Source organism: Ceratotherium simum, chromosome 6, assembly GCF_057802395.1.
Source record: "Ceratotherium simum simum isolate JZ-2026a chromosome 6, ASM5780239v1, whole genome shotgun sequence".
NCBI classification, from domain to species: domain Eukaryota; kingdom Metazoa; phylum Chordata; class Mammalia; order Perissodactyla; family Rhinocerotidae; genus Ceratotherium; species Ceratotherium simum.
Genome location: NC_141905.1, coordinates 8815189 through 8827962, shown reverse-complemented (window position 1 = coordinate 8827962; position 12774 = coordinate 8815189). Strand labels below are relative to the sequence as shown.

General features: G+C 36.1%; 1 protein-coding gene across 2 annotated transcripts in view; it reads left to right on the top strand.

Annotated features, from left to right (window-relative positions):
- Window positions 1-12774, top strand: part of PARG (poly(ADP-ribose) glycohydrolase) — a 126628-nt gene that overhangs the window by 63109 nt on the left and 50745 nt on the right. For both annotated transcript variants that reach the window (XM_087431838.1, XM_087431837.1), the window contains exon 10: window positions 10720-10799. In XM_087431838.1, coding sequence (XP_087287964.1) covers window positions 10720-10799 — 80 coding nt within the window. The remainder of the gene's footprint in view (window positions 1-10719; window positions 10800-12774) is intronic.

The window sequence follows — 12774 nt, the reverse complement described above, 5'->3', positions numbered from 1 at the left end:
GGGTGGGAGGAACTAATAACATTATTGAGTGATTAGCCATAGGCCAAACATTTTAGGTACAATTATCTAATTTAGTCCTTATTATACACTGAGTTAAGTGATATTTTTGCTATTTTGCAGGAGAGAGAACTCAAGTTCATAGCAGTTGCAGAACTTGTTTAGGGTCCAGGAGCCAGTAAGTCACAGAGCTAAGGTTTAATCTCAGGTCTCTCTTACTCCAAGGCCCATGTTCTTTCCACCCTGTCAGATTGTCCTCTGAGTGCCCTGGACTTTTTATACTTGTTAGGTGTGATTATTCATGGGAAGGTTTATTGTACGTTATATCCTTTGTATGCTGAAATAATGTTAAAGCTGAAGTACAAGTCCTCCTTTCTGTAAAGTGTGAGTTTAAAGTCACAAGGCTGACTATCTTATGAGACTTGAAAAATATACTCGTTAATGTGAAAAGCAATGGTGAAAGTTAACTTTGACTTTTTATAGACATGACTAATTTATCAATGTAATATTTTAAAAAGAAGATAAAAGAATGTTTAAATTATTTGACTAAAGTAATATAATACATTGTGAAGATATTGATAAAGTTTCAGATTCTAGCCATTTTCCCAAATGATTACTCTCTCTGTCATCTACACAAATAAAAACATTGTAAAATCTTGGCAAATGAATATCAGTTTTTTCTCCCTCCCACTCCCCCCTCCCAAACCTCTCTTTCTTTCTTTCTTTTTTCACCTGAGAATTATCTTTATAGCCACTGTGAGTGGAATGTGAGTTTTCTTCCCTAGTGTCAAGAGTGGGCCTTCAGAAAATTGTTATAATATATGCTCCTCTTTCCCAGTAGGTTGGGTATAATGTCCTCCTATGCTACCTTACTCTAATCCCCATCTCCTGCCTCTCTGGGTGGGATGCAGAGTAGGAGGTGCAGTCATGGAGCAAAGTCACACTTTTGTTTGCCATTTTGTTTTTGTCTTCAAAGTTGAATGGTACAGTACTGCCACTTATATTAGTTTACCTTTTTAATGTTGTTTCTTTGAAAACATTTTATTTTGAATTAATTTTAGATGTATTGAAAAGTTGCAAAAATAGTACCTGGAATTCCTTTATACAACTGGCCTTATGTTCACATTACTATGTAACCATACTATGTCGCCATGGTAAAATTATCAAAACCAGGAAGTTAACATTGGTATAATACTATTGACTGAACTATAGAGCTGATTTGATTTCCACCAATTTTTTTACTGTATTTTTCTGTTCCAGGATTCTCCCAGTATCCCACATTGCATTTAGTTTTCCTAGTTTCCTCCACCCCAGTTCCTTAGTTTTTCCTTTTCTTTCATGACTGACACTTTTGAAGACTACTCATCAGTTATAGAATGTTACTCAGTCTGAGTTTGGCTGACATTTTTTCACAAATGGAATTTCTGCATTTTTGGCAGAAATACCACAGAACTGATGTTGTGTCCTTCTTGGTGCATCATATCAGTGGGCTCATGATGTCGATCTGTCTTATTACTGGTGATCACCTGGCTAAGTAAGATGATGTCTGCTGGCTTTTTCCACTGTACAGTTTCTGTCTTTTCCTTTGGGATTAGTAAATATCTTGGGGGAGATATGTTGACGCTATGCACATGTTTTGCTTCACATTTCCCCCCACTAATTTTAGTATCCATTGGTGGATCTTGTCTGCAGAAATTATTACGGTAGTATTTACCTATTGTGATTTTTCTATTTCCCTCTTTCCTTCCACATTTATTAATTGGATTGTAAGGAGGAGCTATCCCATCTCATTTTTTTTATATCAGGATAGACTTATGGATATTTATTTTATTCTATGAGTTAAAATTTAACACTGTCACTATTTATTTTGCTGCTCAAATTATTCTAGCTTTGGCATTAGGGCTCCTTCAGGTTGGCTTCTGTGTTCTTTTATCAAGCCCCCAACCTTTATTTTGAGTGTTTTCTAACTTTCTGGTATCACAAGATGTTTCAAGCCCATCTTATATTTTCCCTGACCCAACTCTGGAATCAACCATTTTTCCAAGGAACCTTGGTTCATTTTATTGGAGAATGGTATTTAGAGACCAAGATCTGGGGGATCGGTGTGCTCATTGCTACTAGACTGTCATTGTTTCAAATGCCACTGACTTTATATGGGCAGCATTTCTGACAACTCCCTCAGTGGAGAAATAGATCCACAGTTCTCTGCAGTGACACAGAATGTTAGCCCCAAAGGCGTTATTTTTAGCCTCTTGCAATTTGGAATGCTTCTCTCTCTTAAGATGAGAAAAATTCTAGAATTCAGCTGGTTAGTACCTAATATAAATTTTTATTACAACCAAGACACTTCAGTACATTTATTGTGTTTTATTTATTTGTTTGGTAAACGAAAGCATAGCAGATGATTTGAATATAAGACTACTTTTAGACTGTAATAATTCTTGGGTTATATTTTTAAGGCTCTCAAACATTAAAATATCAATGAAAATCTTTGTTATTATTTATGGTTCCTCTCTGTTATCAACTGTAAGTAGGAGTGGGGTAACAAATAATAAAAAATAATGTCATCTGTGTAAGAGAATTTCTTTAAAATCCCAGCAAGATAGTATCCATTTTATATCATATCCTCTTTGGTTGTGTAAATACCAGTTGTAAGGTGCATGTTTTTAACCTCTTTTTTCCAGATCGGTACATTAGCTAAGCTTGTTTTAAGAGAATAGTATTTAGTCAGTTTAGTTCAAATATACAGTGAGCAATTGCAATATTCTCCACAGTACATTAAGTGCCTTGGGGTACAAGAGAAAGGACAAGCCAGTTTCTGACTTCTGTGCCTTTTTCTCCTCCATGTGGCTTTTATTCCTCCTTCAAGCCTCATTTCACATACCACTGTTTTCTGATAGCTCTGATCCTGCCAGGATAGGTTTGCTACTCCTCTGGTTTCCCATGAAAGCCTATATGTACCGCTGTTGTATAGAGGAAAGGTACACAGCATTTTGACACTCTATTAGAAAAGGATATAATTTAATAAAGGAAACCTTCCTTGAGGAAATAAGTTTTGAACTAAGTACATAAGGGTAGGTAGGAGTTTTTACCAAGGAGGAAAGGAGAAGTGATTGCATTCTAGGCAAGGGGAACAGCATGTACAAAGGCACTGTGGAGAGAAGGGCACGACTTGTCCAGGGACTGAGAGAAGACCAGGGTGGCTGCTGCACAGGAAGAAAGAAGAAAATCTGCAAAAGTAGGTGGGGGCCCATAGGCCATCCTAAGGCAATAGGAGGAAGTCATTAAAAGAATTGATATTGGGCAGGGAGGGGGGAAGCTGGTACACTTGCTCAGATTTACATTTTCAGAAGTTTGTTCTGACTACAATGTGGGAACCACATGGAGAGGGGCCAGAGTAGGAGTTTACCCAGTTGGGGAGGCTATTGTAATGTATCAGGAAAGAGAAGATGGTAGCTGGGGTAATGTAGTGGTGGGGGTGGAGGTGTGAAGACATTTGAAGAGCAAGTCAGTGTGATGGTGATGGACAGGATTGGCGGGATGGCAAAGAGAGGCTTCCAGGGTCCTTCCTAGGTTTGTACCATCCGGCGTGTACCTTTAGTCTTCTCTACTTTTCCTACTGTACTGCCTACCCTACTTTGTTATAATTGCTTGTTTAATCCTTTCAGTGAGACAGAGATCTTATGTGTCCTGTTCTTTGTTGTTTTCATAAAATCTCATGCACTGTAGGCCTTCATAAATTCTTGTTAAATTAATGAAAATAAATTTTACAGATGAGATATTTGAGATGTTAAGTGACTGGTTAGTGGCAGAGTACTAGGACTGTAACTTAGACTCCTTGTTCTCAGTGTATTGTCTTTTACTTTTCAAACTGCATCTTACTCTTAGGAATTAGGAGATGTTTTATTTTTATGCCACACATAATTAAACAGTTTTTACCTTTGATTTCTTTAGTATTTCAGGTAGGATTGAGAGAAAACAAATAACATTGGTATCTGCAATTGCAGTTGTGTAAAGAACCTGTTTATTAAATATGTTATTTTTGCTTATTTGAAAAATTATTCAAGAACTTTCTCTACTATACAAGTAGACTCACTAGTAGTTAAGGGCTGTGCAACTCTCACAGGTTTTCTTTTTTAATATAGAAAAGGAAATGGTCAAATTTTGTAAGTAAGTAAAGAAGTGGAAATTTAATTTTGTAGAAATATAATTATCTGTTTCCATGAAGAGTATTATATTAATAAGAAGGATTCTCCAAAGAGTAAGTAGCCTCTCTGTTTATTTGGAATAAGTGTTTTTCAGCTCTAGGGTCTGCCAGAGATGCTGTAAATTATAAAATGTCTATCCAGAATTCAGAAGACAGTGGTTTGGGGGTTGTTTTTCTGGTGTTTGGTTTTGGTAAGAAGTAGCTCTAATTAATAATGTTGGAGAATTAGTGTTTCAGTGGCCACTTACAGTTTGTTTCTGTGGAATGAGTAATCAGCTAGTGTATGTTATCTTGATGGTCCGTAAGATAGACCTTTGATGTCTTAGTTACAAGCTTTCTCAATTACAATTAAGTCAAAGAATTGTAGACTTGTTAATTTTTTGGATAAGAACTGTGCGTTCTTGTACTAAGTTAATGTTGTATTACAAAGCCTCTTTAAAAAAATTATTTTTAAAAACGATATTATGGATATTTTCAAACAGTAAAAAATGAGAACAGTATAGTGAACCCGTGTTTTAATCACCCAACTTCAATACTTACCAGTATTTTTTTTTTTTGCTCTTTTTTACCTATCCAGCCCCACATTTTTTTTCTAGAAGATTTTAAAGCAAATTCAAGACATTGTTTCACCCATTAAGAATTCAGTATTTAAATTCTTCACAGATGACTTTAGTCTTATATCTTGGTTAGATGTTTATAGCCCTTTCCTCAGAAAAGCTTAAGGCTCTCTGGATAACTATAAATGTACATTCCCTGTCAGTAAAACAAGAGGAAGCACAAGAAAAGGAGCAGAAGGTTAAGCGTGATTAGAATTAGCAATTTTAGGTTTTAATGAGGAATAAAAAATTGTATATAGAATGCGATCTCAATTATGTTAAAATATCTGTATCTCTTAGTATACTTCTGTGTTCACATCCATACATATAGATGTAAGAGCATGGAAAATGGACTGACAAGAAAAGGAATCAAAATATGATTACCGAGGGAGAAGGTCAAATACCGTATGACTTCCTTCATTAAGTAGTAGATAATAACAACAATAAACAAACACATAGAGAGAGATTGGATTGGTGATTACCAGAGGGGAAGGGGGGAGGGAGGAGGGTGAAAGGGATAATTCGGCACATGTGTGTGGTGATGGGTTGTAATTAGTATTTGTGTGGTGAACATGATGTAATCTATGCAGAAATAGAAGTATAATGATGTACACCTGAAATTTATACAATGTTATAAACCAATGTTACTGCAATAAACAAAAAATTAAAAAAATATATGATTACATTGAGTGGTGATATAAACACATTTAACACTTTTACTTCATCTTTTTCTATATTTATCAAATTTTTTATAATGAGCATATATTACTTTTATAATCAGAAGAAAATAGGTACTTAAGAGGAGGAACAAGCAATCATCAGAAATGAAACAGAAGATAAAGTTAATGAAAAGAGTGTATGATTTTTGTAATTTGATTTTGAGGGTGGAATCCCACAGATTTTTTGAGCCTTTCCTAAAAAACTAGTGTGGGTAGCTTCTTCCATCCTAGTTATAGCCCCGTAGACACAGCATCATTACCTCCCCTTCACCCCACCTTTTCCATTCAGTATGTTAAAGAAGCACAAGTCCACGGGACCCTCAGAGGGCTGGGCACCTGCCACACTGACAGCCTTCTTTTCTCAGCGGTAAAGTGGACCGCAGGTTTAGGATGGCTGACGGGTAGAAGTCAAGGAGTCTTGGGAAGCCTTGGCTTCCGTGACTTATCATTTCCTGCACCAGTTACCAGAATTTATATTAATTTTAACATATGTTTTAAAGCATCTTTGTTTTTCAGTTAAACTTCTGACCGTGGAATGCTGGGACTTCTTGGCAATGGCACTTCTATCTTTTTCATTGTGCATGGTCATTTATCCTGAAGACTGAGCTGGTTGGCTCTGAGTGTCAGCATGTTAGGCTTGATGGGAAATGAGGCTGAGCCATTTTTCTTAATGAAGGGAATATGGATTAGAACAATGTAAGCATTTTATGTAAATGAGTGTTGATTTTTTTGCTGGGCATTAAGTAATGCCTTATTCCAGCCCAAGTACCTCCACTTACTCAGCATTATCTGAAATTTTTTTTTGCATGAGAATCTCTCTTAATAACAATAGCTAATATTTATTAAATACTTGCCATGTACCAATCACTGTGCTATTATTTTTTACCTAATTCTCACATCAATCTTATAAATTAGGTTTTCTTGTTTTTCTCATTTTTCAGATGAGGAGATGGAGGCTTAGAGAGGGTAGATTACTTCACCAAGTTAACTGGTATAATTGGGATTCAAACTCAGGATTTAATTGGCCTCTAGAAGTTGTGTCCCTTAACCATTCCGCCATGCAGCCTCCCTTTGAATGAACTGGATGAATACTTCTTACCTCATAGCTAGTCAGAAATTAGAACTAGCCTTAGAAATAATTCTTGATTTGTAAAATGAAACAAAGCCATTCATCAGCCCAGAGTGGCCGTGAGGGATTTAAGCTCTCAGTATCCCAATAGCATTTGCACCAAATAAGAGTTTAAGTAGGTCTGTTGAAGATTTTAAATGGGGCATACTCTTGTCTTCCTGGCTGATAGATGTTCTTTTGGTCACCAGAACATTGAAAATTAATTAAGGCAGGTAGAGCCTATGGTAGTCTCCACAGTTGTTTTAGGGAATCTCAGAAGCCAGGGTGTCTGCACTAGCCTCTCCCTGAGATGGTGTATGGTAGATGGTATGCTAAACTAGCAAACAACAGGAACGACGACTATATGCGATCATTGATGCTGTCTATTGACGGCTCACCTTGATTCTATCTATGGAAGTTTCTAGGTAGGGAAGGTTCTATACTAATAGGTTCAGTGAGAGTAAATGACTTATCGGCATAACTGGGACTTGAACACCTTCTTCTGTTCAAAGCCAGTGCTCTTTCATTGTCTCACTTTTTCTCAAGAGCAAAATGCTCTGAGTGCGTTCCAGAAATAGAAAACAACCAAAAGTTCCCCTTTTTTATGTGGCTTTTGAAAGATCAAGTACTTAATTTGATGAGCCATTTGTTAAGCTGATTATGGAGCATTTTGTTGTTGTGTTTTCTTTTTTGCATAGTTGCTGTTTATGATTTTAGTTTCTGGCAGTTGGGAGTTGTGTGTATGTGAGTGTATTTAGTCTTAAAAGAGCTATGGCTTTCTAGTTGATTGAAGAAGAGAAATGGTAAGAGTATGTGGTGGGAGGCTGACGTCAATAAATTGAATAAGTCTTCCTTTTTTTATTTATTGTTGTGTTCTTCCAGCCCTGCTTAGTTATGTTAAATACCCCTGACCTTTTCCCCTGCTTGCCTTTCTGGGCCTAAACGTTCATATAAAGGCTTCCAATATGATTAGCATTGATGCTTCTGAGATTGCTTAGAAACTGATGGTCAAAGATTAATTGTGGGTTGCAGCAGTGGTCAGCTCAGGAGGCTTTTACATCTGCCTCTTCCCTGGATTGAAAATGTGGCTGGGGCCATATGGCAGGGTGCTTCACAGAAAAGCCAGGAATGACTTTCTGGCTGGGTTCCGGATGATCATTTGCTTCCATTTTAAAGTCGAGGTTATAGTGCTTTGGGTTTGATTTACTGTATACTAATGGGATTAATTCTTAACTTGAAATCACATGGAGGAGTGTGTGTGTGTGTGTGTGTGTGTGTGTGTGTGTGTGTGTGTCTAGAATCCAATTCCAGTAATGTTATCAATATTCCATGCAGGGAAAGATCGTATTAAACTATGTTTCTCTTTATATGTATGTAAAGAAAAACACCAGTTAATAAGTATCTGACCCTTGATTGACTTATTTCCTTGAAAATGAAAAGTTTTGTTTAGAGCAAAAGTGAGATTGCCTGACTGACTTTTTCTGTTTGCTTTCTTTAATAATCGGTAATTATCATTCAGGTACCTGCCAAAATGTCTTCCCTACATGCAGAGGGGTTATCATGGCCTAGTTTGTGTGCATGTTTACATGCATGCCTGCTGACTCAAAATACGCCTTCAAATATACGTACCCAGGACTTGGAAATCTAAATTAAAAAAAATTGGTGTTAAGAAGTTAAAAAATTGAGTGGTGATTGATTATTCTTCTATCTGGGTCTCTATGTCTCTTTCTGTGTTTGTCTCTCTGAGTTTTTCTCTGTGAGTTTCTGTCTCATACCCTCCCTCTGTCTCCAAACCCATTTCTGTCAATCTCTTTCTCCTCTGTCTATCTTCCCTGCTCTGTCTTTCTCTCTCTTCCTTTCTTGGACTCCATCCTCAGTTCCTGTCTTCTTCCTCCCTCTCAAACGCTGTCCCTCAGATAGTATATCACTCTTGTGATGACTTGCGTTCATGCTGTTTGGCTATATTTTTATGTTAGTTTCACTTGCTTTCACACCAGGGTAATTCATTTTATTTGGTATTAGTACTTTAAAATTTCACAACAGGGAAGTCGAGAATTGGCACAAGGGTTTTAAACCTGTTTCATCTTCGCCGGCTTCCTTTCCCTTCCCCTCACCCCTCACCACCACTTGCCTGTTCCATCAGAAAGATGGGAAAGCATATTTGGTTACATAGTGATTTGGAATTAGGCTTAGAGCAATGGATAAACAGAGTACATTGAGATTCTGCTTGATTTGTACCTATTAGGTTTGGACCTGCAAAATAAACAGTGGTGCTCATTTGTAGTGGGTGATAATAACAGCCATATAATCTTCCAGGAAAGTCCATATCACTAGGGTAATAAATCTGTAGTCCCAAGAGGCTCCTAAGGTTAATTTGTCATCATGGTTATGAAATATGTGAACTTTTATGTGATTTTTCAAACAGCTGACTACATATAGAGGCTAGGGACTCTTGTTATGTTTGGGGGAATTATTTCTTAAGGGCAACAACCATTTTTTCCTCACTATGCAACAGTTCTATGGAAGAGGGACTTTTTTCTGTTAATTGAATTGTATAGTACATCAGTTCATCTCTAAGAAAAGGTGGTGGCTGCCTTTATATTTGTACTGTTTCCCTCTGCTAAGTAGTAAACCTAGAAAGGGATTTTGCAATGGATCCCAAGGTATTCATTTAGTAAATCAGATTTATTTGACACAGGATGTTTAATTAAAGTGCCCAGTGGCTTCTTCATTTTTACTATCATTTTGATTTAAACAAACTCTGTTCTGGTTGACATATTGCAGAAGAAACCAAGCTGAAACCTGCACTCTCAAAGATCCTTTCTTTCAGCAGGCAGCTGGATTTTAAGAGTATTTGTAATAAACATTTTAGAAAAATAAATTCTTTTAGATGAGTAAAAATTATCACACAGGCACTCTTAAACTATTTTTAAAAATGAATTAGGTTTTAAATTTGGTTAAAATACTTTCTGACATTAGTATTCTTTTCAGGAAATAAGTATTCATATAAATTGTTTTCTCAGAAATTGACCCTGAATACAGCATTTCAGATCATTGAAAACAGGATCATTTGAAATATGCATTTCCTTCCCTTTTCCTAATTCATTTCACTTGCTCAATAGGATTTTCTCATGGAATTAACTTTTCCCTCTCTGCGTAGTTATATAAGCTTGCTTTTCTAATCATGAAAAATTTTACTCATTTTGGCTCTTATTAAAGTGAATTTTTGCTTGAAGAGTTTCTGGTTTTAAAGCCACAATATATGACTAGAGGCAGAGGAATAATACCTCATCATTTATAGCTACAGAATTTCTCTATAATTTTTAAATGCCTTTGGAAAGCTAGATCTTGTGCCCAAAAGCATTCTTTTGTGTTTGAAATCTTTTAGTGAACTACTTACTCAGGTCATATGCTGCCAAAGCCCTGCTTTTCTTTCCTCAGGATAAATTGCATTATGTGTTACCAATAACAATGCCACGTCATTTCAAAGAAAACTAAATTAAGTAGTGCAAGTCCAGGTTGCTGGAAACTAGATGTCATAGGGTAGGCACTGTTTTGGTTACCATGCAAAGGGTGTATTTGTTTAATTACCAAAGATTGGTCTGTCCCCCAATATCTTGTCATACCTGCTAGTCGTTGTCATTGTTGCCACCCCCCTGACACAAACAATCATGTGGATTTTTTTTTCAGATACCCTTTCTGTTCAATCATTCAACTACCTAGGACTATTATGAATTATAAATAGTATTTGCCATTGGGAAAACGATGGAGCATTAACTCACCGCCCTAATTGACTTTGGGGTCCAGATGGTACCTTCTCCCTGGAGGAAGATAGATTGGAGAAACCTGGTTGTTCAAGAGTGCCATCTGACTTGAACAACTTTTAAGAAGCCTGGTTTTAGTTGGTTTCAGTCCTCTCCAGATGCCGTTTCAATCCAAACAGTTATCCAGTTCTCTGTCATTACAGAATTGCCTTCTGGAAGAATTACTTCTTTTATTACTTGGTAGCAGTATAGATTTAGTTTTTTGTGCATCATTCATTAAGGCATCTTAAATCATCCTTCACCCTCTTTTATTTTTGGTCTCTTTCAGATTGTTTGAAGGACGTTCATCAAGGAAACCAGAGAAGCTTAAAACACTCTTCTGCTACTTTAGAAGAGTCACAGAGAAAAGTAAATTCCTTTCATTCTTACTATAATTTTTATCACTGATGTGGACAGTTCAGATCAAGTGGCAGGTCAAAAACATTTTGTGTTCAAAGTACACCTTTTCGCCAAAACCACATTGAAACAATAATAATTCAATATTATAGTCTAGATGTTATGCATGTGTTATATATGTACATAAATGTGTGCTATAAATGTGTGTGAGTTTTATATACTCTGAAATTAGACCAATGTAACATACCTTAATGGGTTTTCATGAATAAAAACAGTAAATTAATACTTTCAAAAGAAAGTATGTTGACCAGGAAATACATGTTGGGTGTTCTTATTTAAAGAAGCATTGACTATTAAATTAGTTTATTTGTAGAGATCAGCCAATTCATTGCCTTCCTAGCCATCGCTCTCTTTTGTGCCCCCTTTACACTTTTCGTAGAGTTCTTATAAAACAGAGGAAACAGTGTCTGTCTTCCTCTGTTGGACCTCCACCATCTTCTTTTCCCACAGGCTAATCGTAGCACTTGAGGCAATAGTGGTAAATGTCTAACTACTGCTGGTCTTGACCAACTAATAATAGATTGACATTGCCACTCTTATCCTAGGAGCTGAGTGACTGACCACCGACAAGTTTCTTGACATCTCTAAGCCTCAGTTACCTCATCTGTAAAATAAAAGAATAATGATAAATTACCTCATAGAGTAGTTATAAATATTAAATGAGAGGTTACGTGCTTAATAAATGTTAGCTATTATCAATGGGTGGCCTTTCCTGCAAGTTGATTATAAAGGAAACCGGATCATCTCAAAAGTTTGCTTTTGCTAAATGGAGCAGGTCAACTCTGGTCAAGTGACATGAGTTCTTTTCAGTTCTGGTCATCCAGATTGTGGGATTTTCTTAAAACACATCATTGAATCATTTTAAGGTCATTTTTCTCATATCCTTCCTTTAGTAAGTAATCTCACATTATAGTATACTTGGCATTTTTTTCCCTTTGAATGTATTGCTATTGGACATGTTCAGATTTTTGGAAAGAAATCAATTACCAGGATTTTGGTATTTAAGGGAAAAAATCATATGCTTCTTTGATAGAGGGTTATTTATTTCTTAGGAATCTGTTTTTAGTTTTGTGCTCTGTACTGAATGAAATATTAAGGAAAATGAAGGCTCATTCGAGCTTATGAGACATAAAACCAAATTAGAATTTGTAATAATTTGTTAGAAAGATGAGTAACTTTTTTGCTATTTTAAATCTAAATAGAATGAATTCCATTATTATACCTAAGTAACTCAGAGTTTACATTTCTGTCCTTGGGGTCAAATCATATATGTCTTCTCTAAAAGCTAACTTGCCTTTATAAGTTTTAGGATTTTAAATACTTTGAGAGAAAAAGCTAAAATTCTGTTTTTTCAACTAGAAATTTATAAACCATTGTAAGTATTAGGAATTAGGCTGAAAAAATAAGTTGTAATTAGACATTTTATTTTCTGGCTTTTTCACTGTACGTGTAATTTAGTACTTTGTAGAAATATAGTAAAACATGCTATAGGTTTTTAGGATGTAAGGCTCTAGGCTTAAGGAGGAAGTACTAAGTGGAAAACAAGACATTTGCAATTTAATGATTACTTTATATAGAAATTCTGGAGTCTGCTGAATAGAAACTATAAAAACCTATTTAAAGTATCATATTTCATCAAATCTAGGACAACATTGATGGTAAGACGTGCCGTTATGTTATATACCACTAAGAAGGAAAAAAACATTCAGATTGGGGAGTCATAGGAGACCTCTCTTACAAAGCTGTACACCAGAGGTCTGTACCGTTAGTCTAGGGATAAATGAGAAATTAACCTGGCCATATAGAAAAAGGACAACAAAGAAACTGCGAGTGTCACTCTTGGCCCTGGGTAGAGAGGAGACAAAAACCTCCCCTGAGAATTTGAACCACAAGCCTCAAGTCTAAGATCTGAAGTCATATTACCAGT